Source organism: Phasianus colchicus, chromosome 35 (genome assembly GCF_987193195.1).
Source record: "Phasianus colchicus chromosome 35, bPhaCol1.hap1.1, whole genome shotgun sequence".
Classification (NCBI taxonomy): Eukaryota; Metazoa; Chordata; class Aves; order Galliformes; family Phasianidae; genus Phasianus; species Phasianus colchicus.
In genome coordinates this window covers 775,470-796,455 of record NC_143470.1, presented here as the reverse complement: position 1 = coordinate 796,455, position 20,986 = coordinate 775,470, and the positions used below count along the sequence as shown (strand labels likewise).

General features: G+C 55.2%; 1 protein-coding gene across 1 annotated transcript; it reads left to right on the top strand.

Annotated features, from left to right (window-relative positions):
* The first annotated feature begins 15,948 nt into the window (after nt 1-15,948).
* On the top strand, nt 15,949-19,680 carry LOC149913698 (uncharacterized). Its single transcript, XM_090128967.1, has 8 exons — nt 15,949-16,069; nt 16,202-16,263; nt 16,677-16,830; nt 17,017-17,273; nt 17,473-17,558; nt 18,066-18,190; nt 18,711-18,822; nt 19,128-19,680. The coding sequence occupies exons 1-8, from the start codon at nt 15,949-15,951 to the stop codon at nt 19,678-19,680; spliced, it is 1,470 nt and encodes a 489-aa protein (XP_089985093.1).
* The last annotated feature ends 1,306 nt before the right edge of the window (nt 19,681-20,986 follow it).

The window sequence follows — 20,986 nt, the reverse complement described above, 5'->3', positions numbered from 1 at the left end:
CTGGTGGATGAGGGAAAGGCTGTTGATGTAGTCTACCTAGACTTCAGCAAGGCCTTTGACACTGTCTCCCACAGTATTCTCCTGCAGAAGCTGGCAGCCCGTGGCTTGGACAGGTACACTCTTGGCTGGGTAAGGAACTGGCTGGAGGGTCGAGCCCAGAGAGTGGTGGTCAATGGAGCTAAATCCAGCTGGTGACCGGTCACGAGTGGTGTTCCCCAGGGGTCGGTGCTGGGGCCTGTCCTTTTCAATATTTTTATTGATGACCTGGATGAGGGCATTGAGTGCACCCTCAGTAAGTTTGCAGATGACACCAAGTTGGCTGGAAGTGTCGATCTGCCTGGGGGTAGCGAGGCCCTACAGAGAGATCTGGACAGGCTGGAGGGCTGGGCTGAAGCCAATGGGATGAGGTTTAATAAGACCAAATGCCGGGTCCTACACTTTGGCCACAGCAACCCCAAGCAACGCTACAGGCTTGGGGTGGAATGGCTTGAAGACTGTGTAGAGGAAATGGACCTGGGGGTGTTGGTTGACGCTCGGCTAAACATGAGCCAGCAGTGTGCCCGGGTGGCCAAGAAGGCCAATGGCATTCTGGCTTGTATCAGAAGCAGTGTGACCAGCAGGAGTAGGGAAGTAATTGTTCCCCTGTACTCAGCTCTGGTGAGGCCGCACCTTGAGTATTGTGTCCAGTTCTGGGCCCCTCACTGCAAGAAAGACATTGAGGCCCTGGAGCGTGTTCAAAGAAGGGCAACAAAGCTGGTGAGGGGTCTGGAGCACAGGCCTTATGAGGAGCGGCTGAGGGAGCTGGGATTGTTCAGTCTGGAGAAGAGGAGGCTCAGGGGAGACCTTATTGCTCTCTATAACTACCTGAAGGGAGGTTGTAGCGAGCTGGGGGTCGGCCTCTTCTCTCGTGTAACTGGTGATAGGACTAGAGGGAATGGTTTCAAGCTTCGCCAGGGAAGATTCAGGCTGGATATTAGGAAATACTACTTCTCTGAAAGGGTGGTCAGGCACTGGAATGGGCTGCCCAGGGAGGTGGTGGAGTCACCGACCCTGGAGGTGTTCAAAGAACGTTTGGATGTTGTGTTGAGGGATATGGTTTAATGAGAACCATTGGTGACAGGTGGATGGTTGGACTGGATGATCCTATAGGTCTTTTCCAACCTTAGTGATTCTGTGATTCTGTGAACAAAACAGAGAAATTAAGATGCCTCTTGTGTAAGCAGCCTGGCTCATCCTCTCGCTCAGGCACCGCATGATCACACGCAGGAGATGTTGCCCCCAGGCTGCCCCCAGCTTGGAGACTGAAGGATTTGGGCTTCCAAGCAACCAGCAAGCATTTGGATGAGTCAGCCCTCTGGTTTTTGTGAGAACAGACTAGTCCACCCTGAAAAGCCATCTCGGCAAAGGCAGAATAGCTTTGTTCTTGGGCTGCAGCACTCCGTGGCCAGCGCTGCTCAAACACCGGGCCTGCATTTCTTCCTGGGCATCCACACGTGCTGAGTCTCCTGCAGCTTGCTGCAGGGGTTGTGGCTTCCTGCTGAGGAGTTCCTCCCGTTCTTCTGCAACTGCCCCCCAGCATCACTACCGCCTCCTCTGCTACCGTACCGGGAGATGCTTCAGGTCCAGTAGCCTGCACTTCCTTCCTCCATCAGCAGCTGCTCCTACTGACCTTCATTCACACTGGGATACCGTCCACTTCTAGCGCCAGCTGACCTGCAAGACAGAGGAAGGAAATGTGGCCTTAGCACAAATGCAGAAGCCCAAGGCTGTGCCACCACCATGTACTGCAGCCTTGGGAAGTCAGCTGCAACTGCAAGCTTTGTCAGAATTAAGGCAGGCACTGTAAATGAAGTGTGACTTGTGAACTGAATTGCCACAGTCAGAAATAAATAGTGAAATCGCTTACTTAACTGTAGGTGCTTACCTCTGACCTGGACTTGGAATTGAAGGGTACAAGACAAATGAGGAACACTTGGCAACTCAGGCAAGCTGAACAGTGCAGGGAAGATTGTCGCATTTCTTCTCCTCCCGGCCCAGAAATTAATTTTCCTACCTTAAAATGAAAAGGGAAAAGAGCATGACTTAAAGTAGACACAATACAGCCTCACATCACAGGAAGAAGCTGGAGAGCTCTTGCGGCACAGAGCTCACGGCTGTGGAAATTAAAATGGCCTCTAAGCTTTTAAGCAAGATGAAAGACGAGGTGAAATGCAAAACGTCAGCACTTCCTGCAGAGCACATCACACAGCTGTAGGCACCAGCTGAGAGGTAACAGGTCAGAAAGGAAGACCTTACTATGTGAGCACAGGGACAAGCTACTCTTCTGCTGGGCCTGTGTTCACAGTGAGGCTTTCCCTCAAGAGCGCTGCTCAAGCTGCTGCTGTCTCCAGCTGTTGGTCACTTCCCCCTGCTGGACGCTGTGCCCACAGGTCATTCTGCTTTGGGCAAAGCCTGCTGGCTTAACTCCAAGCCAAGGTCACAGGCCACGCTCATCCAGCTGGTTTGCCTGAAGGGGCTCAGAGGCCACGCGTGGGATCCTTTCTGCTGGTGGTTCTCTCCGGGCAAGAACCTCCACTCTCAGAGCAACAGCCAAGAGCCGGAAGGCAGAAAAAGCTTCCAATCCCCGTGGATGTGGCTGTCTGCAAAGACAACGGCTGCTCTTCAGCAGGGCGATGCTCACCCAGCAAAGCACTCACCCAGCAGATGCCCTTCCTTACACTCAGAACTGTCCCACAGTTGTGCAGCCCTTGGCATTGCATTTCCAACCAAAGTTCACATCCTGTTCCACCTGGACTGCCACAAGTCCGCGGGGCCAGATGAGATTCATCCAAGCGTGCTGGGGAGCTGGGGGAGGTGAAAAGCCAAGCTGCTTTCCATCATCTGTCAGCCTTCCTGGTCAACTGGAGAGGCACTTTGGCCACCACAACCCCAGGCACCGCTATGGGCGTGGGGCAGAGCAGCTGGAAGTCAATGTAGAGGAAACAGACCTGGGGTAATGGGTTGGCACGCAGCTGAACATGAGCCAGCAATGTGCCCATGTGGCCAAGAAGACCAGTGGCATCCTGGCCTGTATCAGAAATGGTGATGGCAGCAGAGCAGGAAAGTGATTGTCCCGCTGCACTCAGCTCTGGTGAGGCTGCAGCTCGAGCGCTGTGTTCAGTTCTGGGCCCCTCATTGCAAGAAGGATCTCAGGGAGACCTCATTGCTCTCTGTAACTCCTGAAGGGAGGCCGTGGTGAGCTGGGGGCTGGTCTCTTCTCTCATGTAACAGCGATAGGACGAGAGGGAATGGCCTCAAGTTGCACCAGGGGAGATTCAGGCTGGACGTTAGGAAATATTACTGCTCCAACAGAGTGGTCGGGTGCTGGAATGGGCTGCACTGGGAGTGGTGGAGTCACCAGCCCTGGAGGTGGTCAAGGAACACTGAGACGTTGTGTTGAGGGACACGGATTAGTGAGAGCTATTGGTGATTTCAACCCTGGTGATGGTGTGATTCTGGATCGGGGATTCAGGGGGTACACTGGCGGAGAGGGGGGGAAAGGAAGAGGAACATCAGAATGGGGGAATAGGAGGGGTGCGACAGGGGAAGGGGACGAGGAAAGGCACCCTGGGGGTCAGAATGGGGAATGGGGAGGGAACTGAGAAGGGGGCAGTGAGGTGGGGGGTGGAGGAGGACTGCAGGAATCAGAATGGGGGAACTGGAGTTGGGAGGGTGCTCCAGTATTCAGGTGCGAAGGGGAGCACAGAGGAGAGTTTGACCCTGGAGGTCAGAAAGAGGGACTGGGGGGTTGCGGGCCAACCACTGGGGGGACTCACCAGAGCTGAGTGCAGGGGACACAGAGCACCTCCTGCCGCAGGCTGAGGCCCTGAGTGACAAAGAAGCCCCACGGGGCCAAAGCAGAGCAGCATGCGGCCCCTGGCTCCCTTAGCCCCAGTCCCCATCTCGGTGTCCCCCTCCCTACCCATACACCCACCTGTAGAAGCTGAGGCAGCGCAGAGTACTGTGGAGTACTGCATCCAGATCTAGGGCCCTCAATACAAGGAAGGCAGAGAGATGTTGAGAAGGTGCAGAGGAGTGCCACAAAGATGATCAGAATGCTGCAGCACCTCTCCTAAGAAGACAGGCCAAGGGAGCTGGGCTTGTTCAGCTTGGAGAAAAGAAGGCTGGAGAAAAGAAGGCTGGAGAAAAGGGCAAGCGAATGGCAGCCTTTCAGGACCTAATGGGAGCCTCTAAAGAGGAGGGAAGTCAACTCTCTGAAAGGGTAAAGAACAGAAGGACAAGGGGAAATGGTTTGAAGTTAAGGCAGGGAAGATTTAGGTTGGATGTCAGGGAGACATTCTTTACTCAGAGAGTGGTGAGGTGCTGGAACAGCTGCCCAGAGAGGCTGTGGATGCTCCATCCATCCCTGGAGGTGTTCAAGGCCAGGTTGGATGGGGCCCTGGGCAGCCTGGTCTGGTATGAAATGTGGAGGTTGGTGACCCTGCCTGTGGTGGGAAGGTGGTAGAGTCCATTCCAACCTGGGCCATTCTGTGTGATTCTGTGATTCTATCCTGCTTCTATCAGCGCTCCAGGCCATCCTGCAGGCTGTTGTGCAGAGCGCAGAGCTCTGCTTCCCGGCCCTGTGCTCTCCAGTACTCTCGTGTGAGTTCCACCTCCCCCAGGAATCTCCTGTTCCCAGGAACCTCAGCTGCTGCCCTGCACCCACATCTGTGTGCACATACGTGTGAAGAACCACAAACCCACGTGCAAGACTTCCCCGCACACAAACCTGTGCATTTACATGCACATGCAAGCACATCCTTGCACACCAACACGCACACTCCACCCATGTGCATGCAAATGTGTGAAAAATCACAAAACCGTGTGCAAATACCTTGATGCACACATCCCTGTTCATAGACACTCATGTGCAGACCCATCCCATTGCACACCCACATGCAGGAGTACAAGAGCGCAGCCCCAGCCTTGCACACAGCCATGTGCACACACACACGGAAAACTAAAAACCCAGGCCATTCTATGATTCTGTGATTCTATGATCTCTGCACACCCCTGTTTGCACACATACCTGCACTCACAGCTCTATGACCAAATGCCACTCCCACGGCTCAGCCAACACGCAGACGGTGGGAAATGTCAGGAGGAAAGATGCCCCGTTACGCTCCTTCATTCTCCTCTCTTTAATGAAGGCACTGGGGCACAGCTGTAGCCCCATCCTGAGATGAGGGTTGCTGCGGGATTCCTCGTTTGGACGCTGCAGGTTAACCTGGAGCGCAGTCTGAGGGACACTCCTCACGTGCTCTGCAGATGGAAGATGTGCCAGGAGCAAAGAAAAGACTTCCACAGGCAGCGCAGGGATGGCGTTCCTGGGCCGGGCGGAGACATACAGAGCAGTGCCCGCTGCCCTGGGATCTGCAGCACTGCAGAAGGGCTCAGGGTGCAGCACTGTGGCACAATACAGTGAGGACGCCAGGTTCAGCAGCCCCACGTGGGCTGTGGGGGTCCTGGGACGGAGATGGGGGTCCAGTCAGAAACTGTGGGGAGCTGTGAGATCCAAGGGGGTCCTGGAATGGGTAAGGGAGGTCCGAAGGAAGAAACAGGGAGGGGATAAGGAGGAAGCCCAGAGCAGGGATAAGGGTTGTTGATGGGAACTGTGGGTCACTGTGAGGTCCTGGGCTGGGTGGGAGGGAGGAGTACCAGGTCTGAGGAGGTCCTTAATGAGCTATGGAGATCTGTGGGGGGGGTGTATGAATATACATGTGGGGGACATGGGATGGATGTAGAAACAGAGCCTGCAGGAGCAGAATGCTCTTCAGGAGAAGGCAAGACATGCGCTGCAGGTGGGACACAGACATATGGGGAGCTATGGGGACATAGAGGGAAGGGGGGGATGTGAGGAGTGGTTTGAGTCAAAAAGGTGGGGCAGTGTTGGAATGCCTTTATTTCTTCCTGAGATGGGACTGGGGGTCCCTGTAGCCCAAAGGTGGGGCCACGATCCATGACCCCACATGAGCCTAACCCCAAGATGACCACATAACCCTGTATGTGTGCGACCCCATGGCGGCACGTGACCCACAGCCCTGCGTGAACCATACCCCCACACGACCCTGGCACTCCCTGACCCTGCCTGCCCCCATCACGCTGCAACCCACTGCCACGTGGCCCCAGAACTCTGGGATCCCTGCCCCCACCACATAACACACTGAGACCCGTAACTCCCTATCACCCAACCTGACCCTACAATCCCTTCTGACCCCATTACTGTGACCCAGAACCCCATCTGACCACATAACTCTGTGCAGTGCCATCTGACCCTACGTCACCCCATAACTCTGTGACCTGCAGGACCCCCATGTGACCCACGACCCCCTGTGCTAACCCCATGTGGCCATAGAACCATCTGTGTGTGGGGAAAAGGCATCTTCTCCTCAGGGTGGGACTGCCCCAGAGCTGCCCCAAAGGCGACATGGGGTGGGCTGCAGCCATTTCTCTCAGTTTGGAGAGATGGGAACTGTCCAAAAGAGCCAGAAGAAGGACATGAATGCTTCTGCAGGGAAACACCTGTCACAAGGTTTGGTGGCAAAGCAATCCCACCGAGACTGAGGAAGGGGCTGGAGCTTGGGTGCTGCGGTGCTGCGTGGCAATGAAGGAGACTTGAACCAGGGATGGAGCTGGGACGGACTGCAGGAAATCAACTCCTTAATGGGGACAGTGGGAGAAGAAATCCAAGTCAGCTGCAGAAGGAACAGCAGACCTCCTTACAAAAAGGCGTCCCAGACTGGGGACGTTGGAGCAGTTGGGACAGCGGTAAAGAAATGGCTCCAACATCAGGTCTTGGAGCAGTTGCTGCTAAGACCCCGAGAAATGGACAAAGAGCTCTGATGGCAGCGCAGCACAAGGAGGAAGGAATGCATGGTGGTGCAGAAGGAGAAGGATGGAGAACAGCAGTGGTGGGATTCCCCTTTTGCACGGTCACCCACTGCTACGGGACTCTGCAACAAGAAGCTGCACCCTGCTGTGGTCAGCACGGCTGTGTGTGTCAGCTGGGTGCTGCTGGCAATCATCTGAGCTGTTACGGTCAGGAAACATTCTAACATCTGCACGGATAGCAGGATAAGTAGGATCAGAGTGAGAGCTGTGCTGTTGTTCAGCAGATAGATGCTGAGCAGAGCACAGCAGGGCCAGGATGTTCGGACCAAAGGAAGGTGGAGACTGCACACGAGGGAAGGCACAGGTGCAGGACAGAGCATGAGACACAGCAATGGCAACAGCTGTCAGAAATCCTGCCTGCCTGTCTGCATAGGAAAGCACACAATAACACCAAAAGGACCAGGTTGGCCACAGACCTCACCTAGAGAAACAGCAGAGCGGATGTGTGGCCTAGACTGCGAGCCTGCAGTCCCCAGCCAAGAGGGAACAGGAGAGCAGGGACTGCCAAGGGAGGAGAGCTACAGGAGCAGAAGGAGCTCAGTGAGCAGCTGCGCCTTTTGTCCCTCACCACAGGGAGGGAGAGTGCAGAGAAGCCATAGCAATAACAGATGAGCTTTGCTGCTGCAGGGAGAGCTGTGCCTGATGGAAGAGCAGTGATGAGAGCGTTTCTTGCACAGCCCATGGGCACTTGGGGGGGATCTGCTGGGATGGGGTAAGCCCTACAAAGCTGTGGGACAGCCAAAGGACACGGATGGGAGGACCCCAAAGGGGCACTTTGGGGCAGCTATGGGGCACAGCCACACCTAGGAGCTGCCTTTACCCAACACACTGCTGGTGGTGGAACTGCTGCTGGCCACGGGCCGTGGGCAGTGATAGGGCTGTTCTGGGCTGCTCTAGGATGGCTCTGGGGCTGCTATGAAATGGGGCAGCTATGGGACACAGCCACAGCTCAGTGGGGTCGATGTTCCCACACACAGAGCTGGTGGTGAATCTGCTCTGATCATGGAACCTCTCCCATAGCCCCCTGCTGCCCCTGGACTCCCAGCTTGCCCAGCAAGATGGGGGCAAGCCAGGGGTCAGCAGATGTTATAGGCAGCTGATGTACAGCAACCCCAGAGCCACCCTGTAGCGTCCCCTGAACGACCCCAGAACAGACCCATTACTGTCCACAGCCTCATCCGGGGTTATGGTGCTCACAGGGATATGGGTCATGTGGAGCCTTGGGGTCACGCTGAGTTCTATGGGGTTTTGGGGTCATGAGAGGTTATGGATCAGGGCCCCACCTTTGGGCCACAGGGAACCCCAATCCCCTCTCAGGAAGAAATAAAAAAATGCATTCCAGCACCACCCCACATCCCCCATTCTCACCCCAAACCCCTCCCCACATGACCCCAGACCCTCTACATCCCCATGCCACCCCACGTTCCCACACCCACAAGTCCCACCTTTACCTCACACGTTGCCTTCTCCTGCGCAGCACTCTGCTCCTGCAGCCTGTGGCCCATATCCCCAGTGCTCCCACATCACTTTCACCCACATCTGTGTTGTGCAGGAAGTGCTGCAGCTCCACATTCCACTCCAGCAGCAGCTGCCCCTGCCCCAGTATTATTTGGTTGTATGGGTTCTGGAGGGAGAAGGGGGTGAGGAGGGGCCCAGGTTGGCTATTGGGGTCCTGGAATAGTGGCAGGGGTCCTGTCAAGGACTGTGGAGGTCTCTGACGTTGCTAAGGAGCCCTGGAGGCGATAAGGGAGATCTGAAGGAGGAAATAATGGGGTTCTGCTGGAGTCTAGTGGGGAATATGGGGTGCTGCTAGGGGCTATGGAGGTATGTGAGGTTTTTGGCTAGCTGTAGTGGAGAAGTTCCTAGTCTGAGGAGGTCATTAAGAGGAAATGGGGTCTGTGCGGGGCTACTGGGATCTTGCAGGGAAAGTATTGAGGGAGGAGGGAGGTGTCAGGGCTCTGAGGGAATTATGGGTGGGCTGTAAAGGAAAGGTAATGGGTTATCTTGGGGAAAGCAAGGGGCAGCCATGGGGGATGGAAGGAACACCTACAGGAATGCAAGGGGAATCTGGGCTGGGGCAAGGGGACAGCTAGGGGAAGAACAGGGGAACGTCCCAGGAACTGAGTTCTTCTTTCAAATCCACATCTGCTACTTCCTGACGTAGCTGCAAGACTGCCAGAGAAGCTGCAGTACCGCTGCCCATTCTGCTGCCTGTGTCAGAAAGAGCTGCATGTTAGTGGGTGCAACTGCCACTACAAGGCCAACTCCATAATTGCAGACACAAAACCATCACCTTCAGTATCTGTTACAGGCTGACGACCGTGCCCTTGCACAGGAACCATTCCCACACAGCAAGGGAACTCCTTCACTGCCTTAGGATGCGGAAGAGGAAGAGCCCCAAAGCCTTCACAAGATGCTATCTTGCCACCAACTTTGGAAGCTAAACACACCTTCTCCTTTGAGAATTAGCAAGATGAATCAACGCACGTTGCTGCTGGAGAGGGCTGTGCTGCATCTCCTGCTGCCATCCTTGGGTTGTCATCGTGATGCCAATCCACAGAGCACTTTGAAGGGCAGTAACCTTGCAAGAAAGAACAGAGAGCAGAGAGCTCTGCCGTGCATTTCCTGTTAGAACACAGAGATGAGCTGTACAGCCCTTGCTCTCAGAACATACACCGTTTCTCTTACCAGCTTTCCATTCCTGCACAACGCTGTTCAAACCCCTCCTCCATCTCTCCCTTCATACACAATGCACAGCCTCTTCCCAGCGACGAGCTCTGTGCTGTTTAATGCCTGTGCCATCATCGGGACCTACAGAAGAAACCTTGCGGTTAAGAGGGTTGATTAGACAAGCGCTTGTCTGGCAGAATTCACCATCTTAAGCACTTTAAAGAAGCGTCTTCTTGAACGCCCTGAATCTCTGTGACACATCAGGAGATGCTGAACTAAACCGGCAGCCTTCTCAAAAATGGAAGGGCTCTTCAGAGCCAGCTGGAGGGGGAACAAGATCCTAGGGGGGCTGTGGAGCTGGTAAGGGAGGTCTGAGGGAGGAAATACAGATGCCTGGATGCCTGGTGCTCAGGCACAAGCAGAAGTGCTGATGGAAAATCACCACACAGCACAGACTGAGTCGCTGGTACCTTGCAGTGAGCAAAGGCTGAGATGCACAACGTCCTCACCTGCATGCTTCTTGGAAGTGGAGGTTCAGCAGCAGCTCCACTCATGATTAAGTCCTCCAAAAACCTTCTTCTTTCTTCCTGATCAGGAGACTGGATAGTGAAACCTTCTCCAAAGCCATTATGAAACTATATCTGTACCTGAAGCCCAAGGAGAAAACACGTGTGAGATTTAAGACCACAAAACAGTGCTATTCTATTCCAATCAAACTTCAGTTCTCATTTAAGTTTCACGACTGGCATTTCAGCCACCCTGCTATGGATAGGTTAAACCTATGGATAGGTTATAGGGTGGGAGAGGAGGGTGAGCCTTCTAGCCCAACGTCCCCTTATAGCCTACCATCACCCTATGGCCCCACACAGCCACTTATGGAACCACATCTGCCATACACCTCCTATAGGCCCATATCTCCCTATATTCCCCCACTGCCCCCCTCAGCCCCTCTACGTCCCCCCAAAACTTCCTATAGCATAACAACCCTCTCTGTAGACCCTCCCCAGCCCCCTATCATCCTATAGACGCTCCCACAGCCCACCACAAACCCCTATAGTCCCATTAACCCTTTAAAGGTCTATAACTTCCTGAGGGGAGGTTGTAGTGAGCTGGGGGTCGGCCTCTTCTCTCGTGTCATTAGTGATAGGACCAGAGGGAATGGTTTCAAGCTACGGCAGGGGAGATTCAAGCTGGACATTAGGAAGTATTACTTTTCAGAAGGGGTGATCAGGCACTGGAATGGACAGCCCATGGAGGTGTCACCGACCCTGGGGTGTTCAAGCAAAGACTGGATGTTGTGTTGAGGGACATGGTTTAGTAGGAGCTATTGGTAGTGGGTGAATGGTTGGACTGGATGATCTTTTAGGTCTTTTCCAACCTTGGTGATTCTATGAAAGGAAGGGGGGAGCCTTCTAGCCCCACAGCCCTTAGAGCCCACCCTAGAGCCCCCTATCACCCTATGGCCCCACACAGCCCCTTAGAGAACCATATCCCCCATACACCCCCTTGTAGTCCCATATCCCATAAGAACTCTCCTATAGCCATCCCACTACCCCTTATAGATTCCCCCAAGAGCCCCCCAGTCTTTTATACCCCTCCCATATCCCCTTATAACCCGCCTATAGTCCCCCCACATTTTCCTATAGCCCCATATCACCCCATAGCCACAATAAAGCCCCCTATACTCCCATATCCCCCGTAACACTTTGATAGCCCATGCATATCCCCTTATGATCTTCCCTTACAACTGTATAGCTCCCCAAATAGCCACCGACAGTCCCACGCCCCCCCAGCTCCCATAGCACCCTATATCCCTCTATAGCCCTAAACCACCCCCCTAAAGCCCCCCCAGTGCCTTATAGCCCCATATCCCCCTCTATCCCCCTCATAGCCCCATTTTCTCCCATATCCCCCATACCACTTCTAGAGTCCCCACAGCTTGCTATTGCCCCAAATCTCCCTGTAGCCACAATAAAGCACCCTATAGCCCCACGAACCCCTATATCCACCCCTAAGGCCCCCGAATCCACCCCCTAGAGCCCCATACCCTCCTATCACCCACGCAGCCCTATATCCCTCTACAGCCCCCCTAAAGCGCCTCATAGCCCCACATCCCTCCTGATAGCCCCCCAACCCCATATTCCCCACACAATACCTATACCTTCACATCCCCCGACTCTCCCCCACATCCCCTGATATTCCCCCACATTACCCCATACCCCCCCAAACCCCATATTACCCCACAGCCCCCCTGTAGCCCCCACAGCCCCTAAACTCCCACATCCCCCCGGATCTCCCCACCGCCCCCCGGACCCACAGCTCACCTCAGCCCCGGGGGGCACCGGGCGCAGCGCCGGAGGGCTCGGGGGGGCACGGCCCGGATGCGGGCAGCAGCGCTGCGGCGGTTGGGCCCCGAGTCCTTCAGCCGTCCCAAAGCCCCGCATCCCGCGCACGGTTCCTCTCCCCGGCCCCGGCCCAAGCCGTTCTCCCGCACACCTCCGGCTTGTGCCGCTTTCCTCAGCACCGCTCCCGTCGTGCCGCGGCTCCGTCTCGGTGCTGCCCGCACAGCTCCGGCGCGCAGCGCCTGCGCCTGCGGGACCGGCGGCGTCGGAGAGGAAAGACGGCGGGCTCCGAGCCGGAGGCAACGGCCGCTCCCGCGCTCGGCGCCTCAGCCAATCGGAGCCGGCGGCGCTGCCGCCGACCAATCGGAGACCGGAGGCGGGCCGGAACTGCCGCCGACCAATGAGAGGCGCGAACGGACCGGAATTGCCCCCAACCAATGAGAGGCCGGGGGCGGGGCGGAGCGGCTGTGGGGGCGGGGCCTCGGGGTGCTCTGTATTGCCATAGGTGATGGGATTGGGATCGGAATTGGGATCGGGGATGTGGGATTGCGATTGGGATGAGGGCTTGAGATTGACAGGTGGGTGATGGGCTTGGGATGAGGGCCTGGGAATGAGATTTGGAACTGGGATTGGGATGTGGGCTGTAGGATGTGGGGTTGGGATGTTGACTGTGGGCTTGGAATGTGAGATTTGGGACTGGGCTGTGGGAATATGGATGTGGGATCTGAGGGCAGGGCTGTGATGCCTGAGGTCACCCGGAGTCACTCTGTGATCAGCCCACAGCTGTGTGTTCCAAAGAACAGCCACTGAGGTCAGGGGCAGCAGTCCAGGCAGGGAGATGCTGTGGTGGGAAGCAGGCTTGGTGCCGACGTCCTGCAGGGAAACGGGTGCAGACTGCATGGGACAGTGTAGGACAGCACGTGATGGAGATGGCTGAGGGGCTGGCAACGCTGGAAGGCCCTGACGGAGCCACGGTCTTTGTGCAGCAGGCCGTGGATGGTGTCTGTGCTACAGAGAACCGTGAGGGGACACGCTGTCCTTGTGGCACTGGGCTCTCGTGGCCTCCTTGTGCCCCATGCAAAGGCTCCCACTGCCCCAGGAATAGTCTCGATCCTGCACAGGGGACAGGATCTCCCTTCCAAAGGCCCGGGCATCAGGGTTTGGCCTTTCTGCTCCATAAGGCAAAGGATGCTGTTCTCAGCATCACAGCCACCAGCACAGCACCTTTGTCTCCCTGTAATCATGGCTTCCAATTATCTGCTCTAACAAGTCCCTGGGGGCCGTGTTGGCAATGGCTCTCAGCGGGGCCCATTCATACTCCCAGAAACTTCCTTCCAACTTTATCTTCCTGAGCACTTTGTGCAGTCTTCTCTCAGCACTGGAGGATGATGGACTCAGCACCAAACACCCCAAGGAGACCAGTACAACCCCGAGAGCCCTCAAGTGCTTTGTGCCTTCCTGACATCTTCCTCAAGTCTTCAGAACCTGTACAGCTAACTGGAGAGCTATCAGGAGAGCATGTAAAGTGGAAGAGCCCAAAGTACATTTAATGAGTCTATTTATTAATTTATATTTCCCCCGGCATTAATAGCACATTAAGGCAGCACTCTGCAGTCCATCTTCATCCAAGGCGTCTCCTAATGAGGTTTGCTCTTTCACTGTGTGGACAGACTTTCTCCTCAGCCTCCCAAGCCCATTACTGCTCACATTGGCCCCGTGGGATTTTCATCCCTTTTCCTCACATCAGTCTTCTCTGAAATTTGCAGCTCAGTGTTGCTTTTCTTTGCATCAACTCCCACTTGCCTTCCTCAGAGAACCAGCTGCACATGGGCACAGAGGGATTCCTCCTTGTTGCCAACAAAGGGGAATCAACACGATGCAATTGAATGAACAGTAAAACACTCTCCTCAGCTGGATGCCATGTTCAAGCTGTCTGCCTTCCAGGGGGAATTTCGGTGCCAGAAGAACTTTTGACAGAGAAAGTACATACAAACACAAATAAGAAGTTGAGTAAAGAATTCATTAGACTTCTGAGATGGCCCAAGTTTCCAACTTATGGGAGCTCCTAGAGTAACCAGATAGCTGGGAGGTATCTGAAAGAACAAAGAGCAAAGGGAGGGGGAAATCTGGAGAGCAGTGGGAAGGGCACATGCCCACACTGCCTGCAGAAAACACGACCTTAGCCATGGTCATTTATTCAGGAGAGCTGGAAACACCTGCAGGGTGAGGGAGATCAAATACAGAGGTGAGACCAAGCAGGAATAGCAGCTGCCTGTGTCCCAGCACCTGAATGCTTTTGTGTCCTCCAAACACAGTTCTGGAAAACAGTGACACAATAAATCTCCTCAAAGACTGGTATTTCCAATAAGGAGAGAAACCAGGCCCCAAAGCAGTTTAGAAACTGAGAGGTGTGTTGGCACATTTTCTGTGATTTGGATCTTTCTCTTCAGTTCTTTGTTCCAGTTTTACATTACATAACATCTTTCACACCTACAGCCTCAAAACAAACACACAAACAAACAAAACAACAGAAAAAAAACATCTTTGACAGTGATAGGCCCAAGGAAAATGGTTACACACTAAAAGAGAAAATAAGATTAGATGTTAGGAGGGAATTCCTAATGTCCTTAACATCAGGTTGTGAGGCAATGGAACAGATTGCCCAGAGAAGTTGTGGATGCCCCATGCTCAAGGCAAGGACAATGACACGGGGGTTGGAACTTGATGGGCTTTAAGGTCCCTACCAATCCAAGCTATTCAATGATGTATGTTGGAAATATCCAAACACTTTATCAGGACGATATCTCTGATAAAGCAGATTTTATTTGCAATTGCAATGGAGGGGCCTCCTGCAAGCAGGACAGCACTCAGAAAACAGCGTTACATCTTTTATTCCCTATTGCCCGATGCTTCTCTCTTTCTCCCCCAGTTCCTCATTGGCTGAATACTTTAGGTTCCCAATCTTCTCAACGCTTCACTAAACATACAAACACTGGACAAACATAGATCTCTGCTGGCTAAGTGTAAACTTCTAATTAATTAATTAACGTCTGACCCTCACTCCACACTTGGTTATTGTTTCTGGATATCTGCTTGACCTCCCTTGCATAGAGATAAGCTCGGAAGGAGGAAAGTTCTTCTACAAACCAGTTGCCCTTTTTAGTATCTAATGCAGAAACAACATTCCATTCCCACAGACACCACAGAGTGACGTCCGCTCAGAAATTGTACAAAGACAAGTGATAGCTGGCAACCTACTGCTGGGAACCTGTTTTGGCAGGGGTGGTGAACGTGGTGAACCCCCGCTGGTCCCTTCCAACCCCTACGATCCCGGGTTCTACTTTCTGTTCACAAATCTGATGTCATCCAATCCAACGTCCCGCTTTCTTAACTCAGCCGATATCCCCTCTTCGTTCCTCTTCCTTCCTTCAGGTGATCCTGCCCACAATGTCCATGTGAAATGTCTCATCCTGCTTGGAAGGCTGTGAGGAAAGCAAATCTCTGGGATCCCCCAAACAAAGCACTCCCTGCCCGGCAGGGTCGCGGGAGCCATGGAGTCATGACTGTGACACAGAGGATCAATGCCGGCTAATTTATGGAGCGTTCTAACAAGGAATCAACGACTTCCAGGCAAAACTAAGCAACTTTCTGACCACAGGTCATCAGCGTTACGGGTAGAGTACTTTGGAACAGTACTTGTTTCCGTATCTCCTTCTTGAACATCACTTCAGGCAACGGCCACTAAAGGAAAACAAGTAATACTACACTGAGAGCAAAGAAAAGGAGAGAGAGAAAACAGTGAGCAGTCAGCGCTCCCACCCGGGGCGGGCAGCAGGCTGCTGGTGCCAGCATCACAATGGGCAGCGGCTAGCACCGGCCACGCTGTCATCGCGTCACCATGGCGACGTTTGTGACACGGGCACCCGGGAGGGGTATGTAGGCAGAGCACGCTGGTGGGTCCTGCATCCTGAAGGAGCATCTGGCAGAGAGCAGACGCATCTGAAGGATGAGCTCCGGCATGGCTGGCGCCAACAAGGAGCAAGCCGCCGGCACGAGGCGGAACGGGATGAGCGAGGTCGGCCCCGCAGCGAGGCGTGCCTCCAGACCGACACGCGCCGACACCGAAGGTACACGGGTCCACAGCCAACCTTGGCACGAGATGACACTTTCCATCTGCCACCTCGCTCCTGCCTGGCAGCGGTAGCGGTGCCGGGAAGCGGCAGATGCAGAGTGTGACCTGCTTTTCCTTTGCCCTCCAGAGCGAGTTGCCGTCTGGGATGCGGTGGCCGCCTACGTACGGGAGCAGCTGCTGCTGCAGAAGGTGTGTTGGCTGTCGGGTTCCTCCTCTCCCCATCCAGCTCAGCCTGGACTTCCTCTGAGTCTCCCCCTCCACAGAAAGCAGGAAACTGCCCCCACATTTCTCTCCTGGGCATCCCACGGGCTTCCTGCAACTCCTGCACGATCACTTGTGCCGGGCACTGTCTATCTCAGGGCTGATGCCTGTCTCTGGAAGCCTCTGGATCCCACGAGGCTGCTTCTGCCCTGCCTGCTGTGCTGCATTTGGGACGGCAAGGGGAAGGAGAGGACTGTGCAGCCCCTTCCCAAAGCCATTCCCGATGCCCTGGCTTGTGCCTCTGAACAGCGGCAGAGGGCTGTCCCTACCTTGGACCCCCTCCGGCTCTTCCTCCAGCCGTCCCATAACCCTTCCGCCCTTCCTTACTCTCCCACTTGCAGGGGGTCTGGATTCCCACCTTTGGCTTCTTTGACACCATCTCCAAAGACATCCGGACTGAGGACGGGACGGTGACTCTGCAGTGGCCCGTGTTTCACCTGGCTACAAACCTCATAGCCACGCACCACCTCAAGGCCCACAGGGAGTCCCTGCCAGGTAGGAGGGGGGATTAAACTTTTGCTGGCTTCATGGACAGGGCAAACGGCCAGCGCCTCCATTCTCAAAAGTAAACCTCTCCCTCTGATCAGCCCGTCCAAATATGGGGCTGTTCTGCCTGATGTCCACCTAAAGCACCTGTGGAAAACCAACCGTATCATCAACTCCGTCCCTTGCATTTTTCAGTCCATAGGAAGGTGGAGCCGCTGAAATACAGCAAGGTGGCCGCAGCTGCTTCTCTGAGCTGGCAGACACTCCGGACTTGCATTCAAAGCACCGTGTCCCTGCTCTCCGGCTGCCTGCAGAATGGGGAGAACGTTGCCGTTGTCCTCAAGGACATCGGCGTGCTCCTCATTGACGGACTGACCTTCGAAATGAAATTCTACTACAACTTCCTCGAGAAGCTGTCAGGGAAAGAGAAATTCAGAAGAGCTGCTTTCAAGGTGAGCTGTAGTTTCTCCATGACCCAGGCAGAGCTGTGACACCTGCTGTGCCCGCACACAGCCCACCAGGATCTGGCCAGCTGCTCAGGCCGTACAAGTGCTGTGCTGCTGTCAGCTCTCGCAGCCTTGGGCTCCTCGTGTCCCCAATGCCTCAGCCTTCACGAGGACGTCCCACATCCTCCCCCTTTCTCCCCTGCAGGCCCCCTGGCTGCTGGACACGGTGGTGTCCCGGATGGCACCGGTGGCCTCCCTGGCGCTCTCTGGCTGCGCTGTCGTCTTTCCCAAGTGAGTATGTTGGTGGCCGTAGCTGCTGCTTGATGCAGCTGCTCAGCTCTCATTCCATCACACTTGCTCCTTGTGTCCACGACTGTCCTGCCATGAGCATATGTCCTACAGTCATGGAAGGATTTCAGCTGGAAGGAACCCCGAAAGGGCACCTCGTCCCACTCCCCTGCAGGGAACAGGGACACCTACCGCCAGATGAGGTTGCTCCGAGCCCGGTCCAGCCCGACCTTGAATGCCCATCCGGGCACCCACCACCTCTCTGGGCAAGATGTTCCGGTGCCTGCCACCCTTCTGTCAAAACCTTCTTCCTCATATCCAATCTAAATCTTCCCTCCTGCCTTTTGAAACTATTTCCCCCTCACTTAACCCGACTGATGCTGCTGAAGACTTTAGAAAGTCGTGTGCTTCATGCAGCATGAAAATGTGCCTGGGAGCAGACAACCAGAGAGCAACAAGGATTGCTGGAGCGCTGCGTCACACCGGTTGCTGTCTTCTCGTCACGTACAGGTTTCAAATGGAGTTTGTTCCCAAGCCACCGCCCGGAACAAACCACAAGTCCTCACGAAGCCTCCCTGGTCCGGAGAAACCAAAGAAAGAAGAGACTTTGCCACCTCTCGTCCAGGGCAAGAAAGGTAAAGCAACTGCCAGCTCCTTTCCGCAGCACGGGCAGCATACTTGAGATGGGAAATCCCTTGCTGACCATCAGCCAAGGGCTCTGACTTGTGTCAAAGCTTCACGCCAGCTCAGCACGGCCTCTTCCCAAACTAAGGAATTGTTGGCCTCTCACAAACTAAGGCGCTGAGCGTGACGTGCCCCCATCCCTGGCTATGGCAGGAGGATGTGCGGATCTTAGGCCCTGCCCTCCCCCAGTGGAAGGATACGGTCCCCAAAAGTTACTCTGCCACCTCATCATCACCACCCAGCTCCTCTTTACCAAAGCCAACGTCACTACTGCAGTCCCAAAACAGAGCTGAATTGCAGAGAGGAGGAGTGGGGCCAGGGATGGTGTCAGGGAGGGTCCGAGGGCGGTGCAGATGTCAGCAGTGGGGGGAGCAGAGCAGCCCTCTCGGCTGCTCTGGGAACAGGCCTGAGAGCCCCTTGTGAGTGAGCCAAAGGGTTTACGGTGAATCTCCTCTGCCTTCTCCATTCCAGTGAGATTTGCTAGCCGTCCAACCTTCATCAAACGCTTGAGCTCAGACAGCGTTGATGGAGAGCACTTCAGAAGGATAAGGAGCTCACTGCTGAAGGAGAGCTCCAAGGCCAGGTGAGGCTGGAGGCTCTGGGCTGGGATGCGCATGGGGGTGACCGAACGAGAGCCCATTCCCTGCCCCAGAGGGTCACTGTTGGTGGCCGCCCAACAGTGCTGAACGCAGCACCCACGTGCTGGGATGGGGACCCCCCAGCTCACAGGGCTGGCCCCTCTCCGCATCTCAGGAGAGCCACGGGGCAGCCGGCGAGCTGTCTGTGGGGAGGGCTGCGTTGCAGCCAAGGCTCCTGGCTTAGGCTTGCAGCATGCGGCCCCAAAGCCATCAGCCACTCACGCGGACCCCTCCCGCTCTGCCCTTTCAGTCTGCTGCCAGCGATCCGGAGAGTGCCTGAAGCCCAAGAGCAGCCGTTGACCTGCCAGCTGCAGGGGGAGGCAGGCACACCAAGCCAGGAAGAGCTTCGCCGAGCACCAGGAGCCAAACATGTTAGATTCCCTGAAGAACTAGAGGGAGCAGAAAAAGTCCATCATGAGGGTGCGGTGCTGAAACTGCAGAAAGCCAAGGCCTCAGCCCATCAGATCGCCTTGAGGCCAATAATAGCTTTCACAAAAGATCCAAGATCATTTTCCTCAAGGGCTGAGTCTACAGTGTCTCAAGGCCGACCATCCAGGCTCCCACTGACATGTGACTCAGTTAAACTTCTCAGGCAGAGGGCAAAGAAGATCAGGCCAGTGCAGAAAGTACTGGAGCAGATGGCAGCATCACCACTTCGTGGGGAGTCCAGCCTGCCTGAGAAGTCTCCCATCACCCGACCTGGACTGCTGCCACCCATAAAAGAAGAAACGGGGTCTCCCGAGTGCCAGCCTCCAAAGACCAAACCCCCACTCCGCAGGAAGGCCACACCCTACCCACGCTGATGTGGGCATGGGGTGCCCAGGACAGACAGCTCCACTGGAGGCAGCAAAACAGATGCGTCAATCCCATCTGCATCACATCTAATACTAACCAGGCTGCCCAGGGCCCCATCCGACCTGGCCTTGAACACCTCCAGGGACGGGGCATCCACAACCTCTCCGGGCAGCCTGTTCCAGTATCCCACCACTCTCTCTGGAAAGAACAATCCAATCTGGCATCCAATCTTCAACTCAAAACCACTTCCCCTTGGCCTGCCATTAGCTACACCATCAAAGAGTTGACTCCCCTCCTGCTTGTAGGCTCCCTTTATGTACTGGAAGGCTGCAAGGAGGTCACCCCGCTGCCTTCCCTTCTCCAGGCCAACAAGGAGATCTAGAGTGAAATGTAGAGGGGCAAAACCATCAATAAAGCCTTATCAGGGGCCTACCCTTTAAAAACCTCCACAACGCCTGTGACAGTGTCATTGCGCCTTTTGACGCCAGCTCTTGTGCTGGTGGAGGGAGAAAGAATTGCGAGAGGGCATCAGAGCGTCTCACGGTGCTTTGATGCCCAGGGAAATCCAGCACAGTCTCTTCTGTCTTATCTGGATCACAACTTACGGGCTTTTGGCCTGGCAGGGCCCCTTTGGCCGGCTTGGAGAGGTCTGCAAATGCAGAGCTCCATGGGCCAGCCGGCCGGCCACCTCTCGCCTGGCAGTGCTCCCCTGAACGGCCAGCCGGCTTTCGGCCTGGCCCAACTGGCCGGCCAGGAGGCTTCAGGCCTCGGAAGGCTTCCCCAGCCAGTCAGCCAGCTTCACCAGAGATTCCGGATCTCCCTCAAGGCCTGAGTGCAGCCGCTCCACGCAGCCCCAAGGCAGACCATCCAGGCTGCCACAGCTGCCTCGTGGAGCACTCCAACTGCCCAGGCAGAGCACCAAGAAGAGCAGGCCTGGCAGGCTGCCCCCAGCCGACTGGCCTTTGATCTTCATTAGGCCTTGTTCTGCTGTGGAGGACAGGTGGAAGCAATTCACTTGTCTGGCAAAGGGTGGAGCCTGGTTCCAGCCCTCCCTACCCTCATGTAGGGGCTGGCTGCCAGCTGTGAGGGCTGTCAGCATGGAGGTGTGTTCTTTGTTGGTGTTCTGTGTGCCCTGATCTTCAGAGTGGGTTAAGCAGTTTTGTCTTTGTGTTCGGGTTGAGTTCTTTGCCTCTTGGGGGTAACTAGAAGCTGTGTCTGCTGTTGCCTGGGTGTCCAGTTGTTGTTTTGGGTTCAGGTTCTTCTTTGGAGTTTGTGGGCTGGGTCTCAGGAGGCCCCTGAGGGTCTCTGGCTTTG

Excerpts from the sequence above, each read along its gene's own strand:
- LOC149913698 (XM_090128967.1), top strand. The coding sequence starts at position 15,949 with ATGAGCTCCGGCATGGCTGGCGCCAACAAGGAGCAAGCCGCCGGCACG. Across the intron at positions 16,831-17,016 it reads CCACAGGGAGTCCCTGCCAG|TCCATAGGAAGGTGGAGCCG; the intron begins GTAGGAGGGGGG and ends TGCATTTTTCAG. Across the intron at positions 17,274-17,472 it reads TCAGAAGAGCTGCTTTCAAG|GCCCCCTGGCTGCTGGACAC; the intron begins GTGAGCTGTAGT and ends TCTCCCCTGCAG.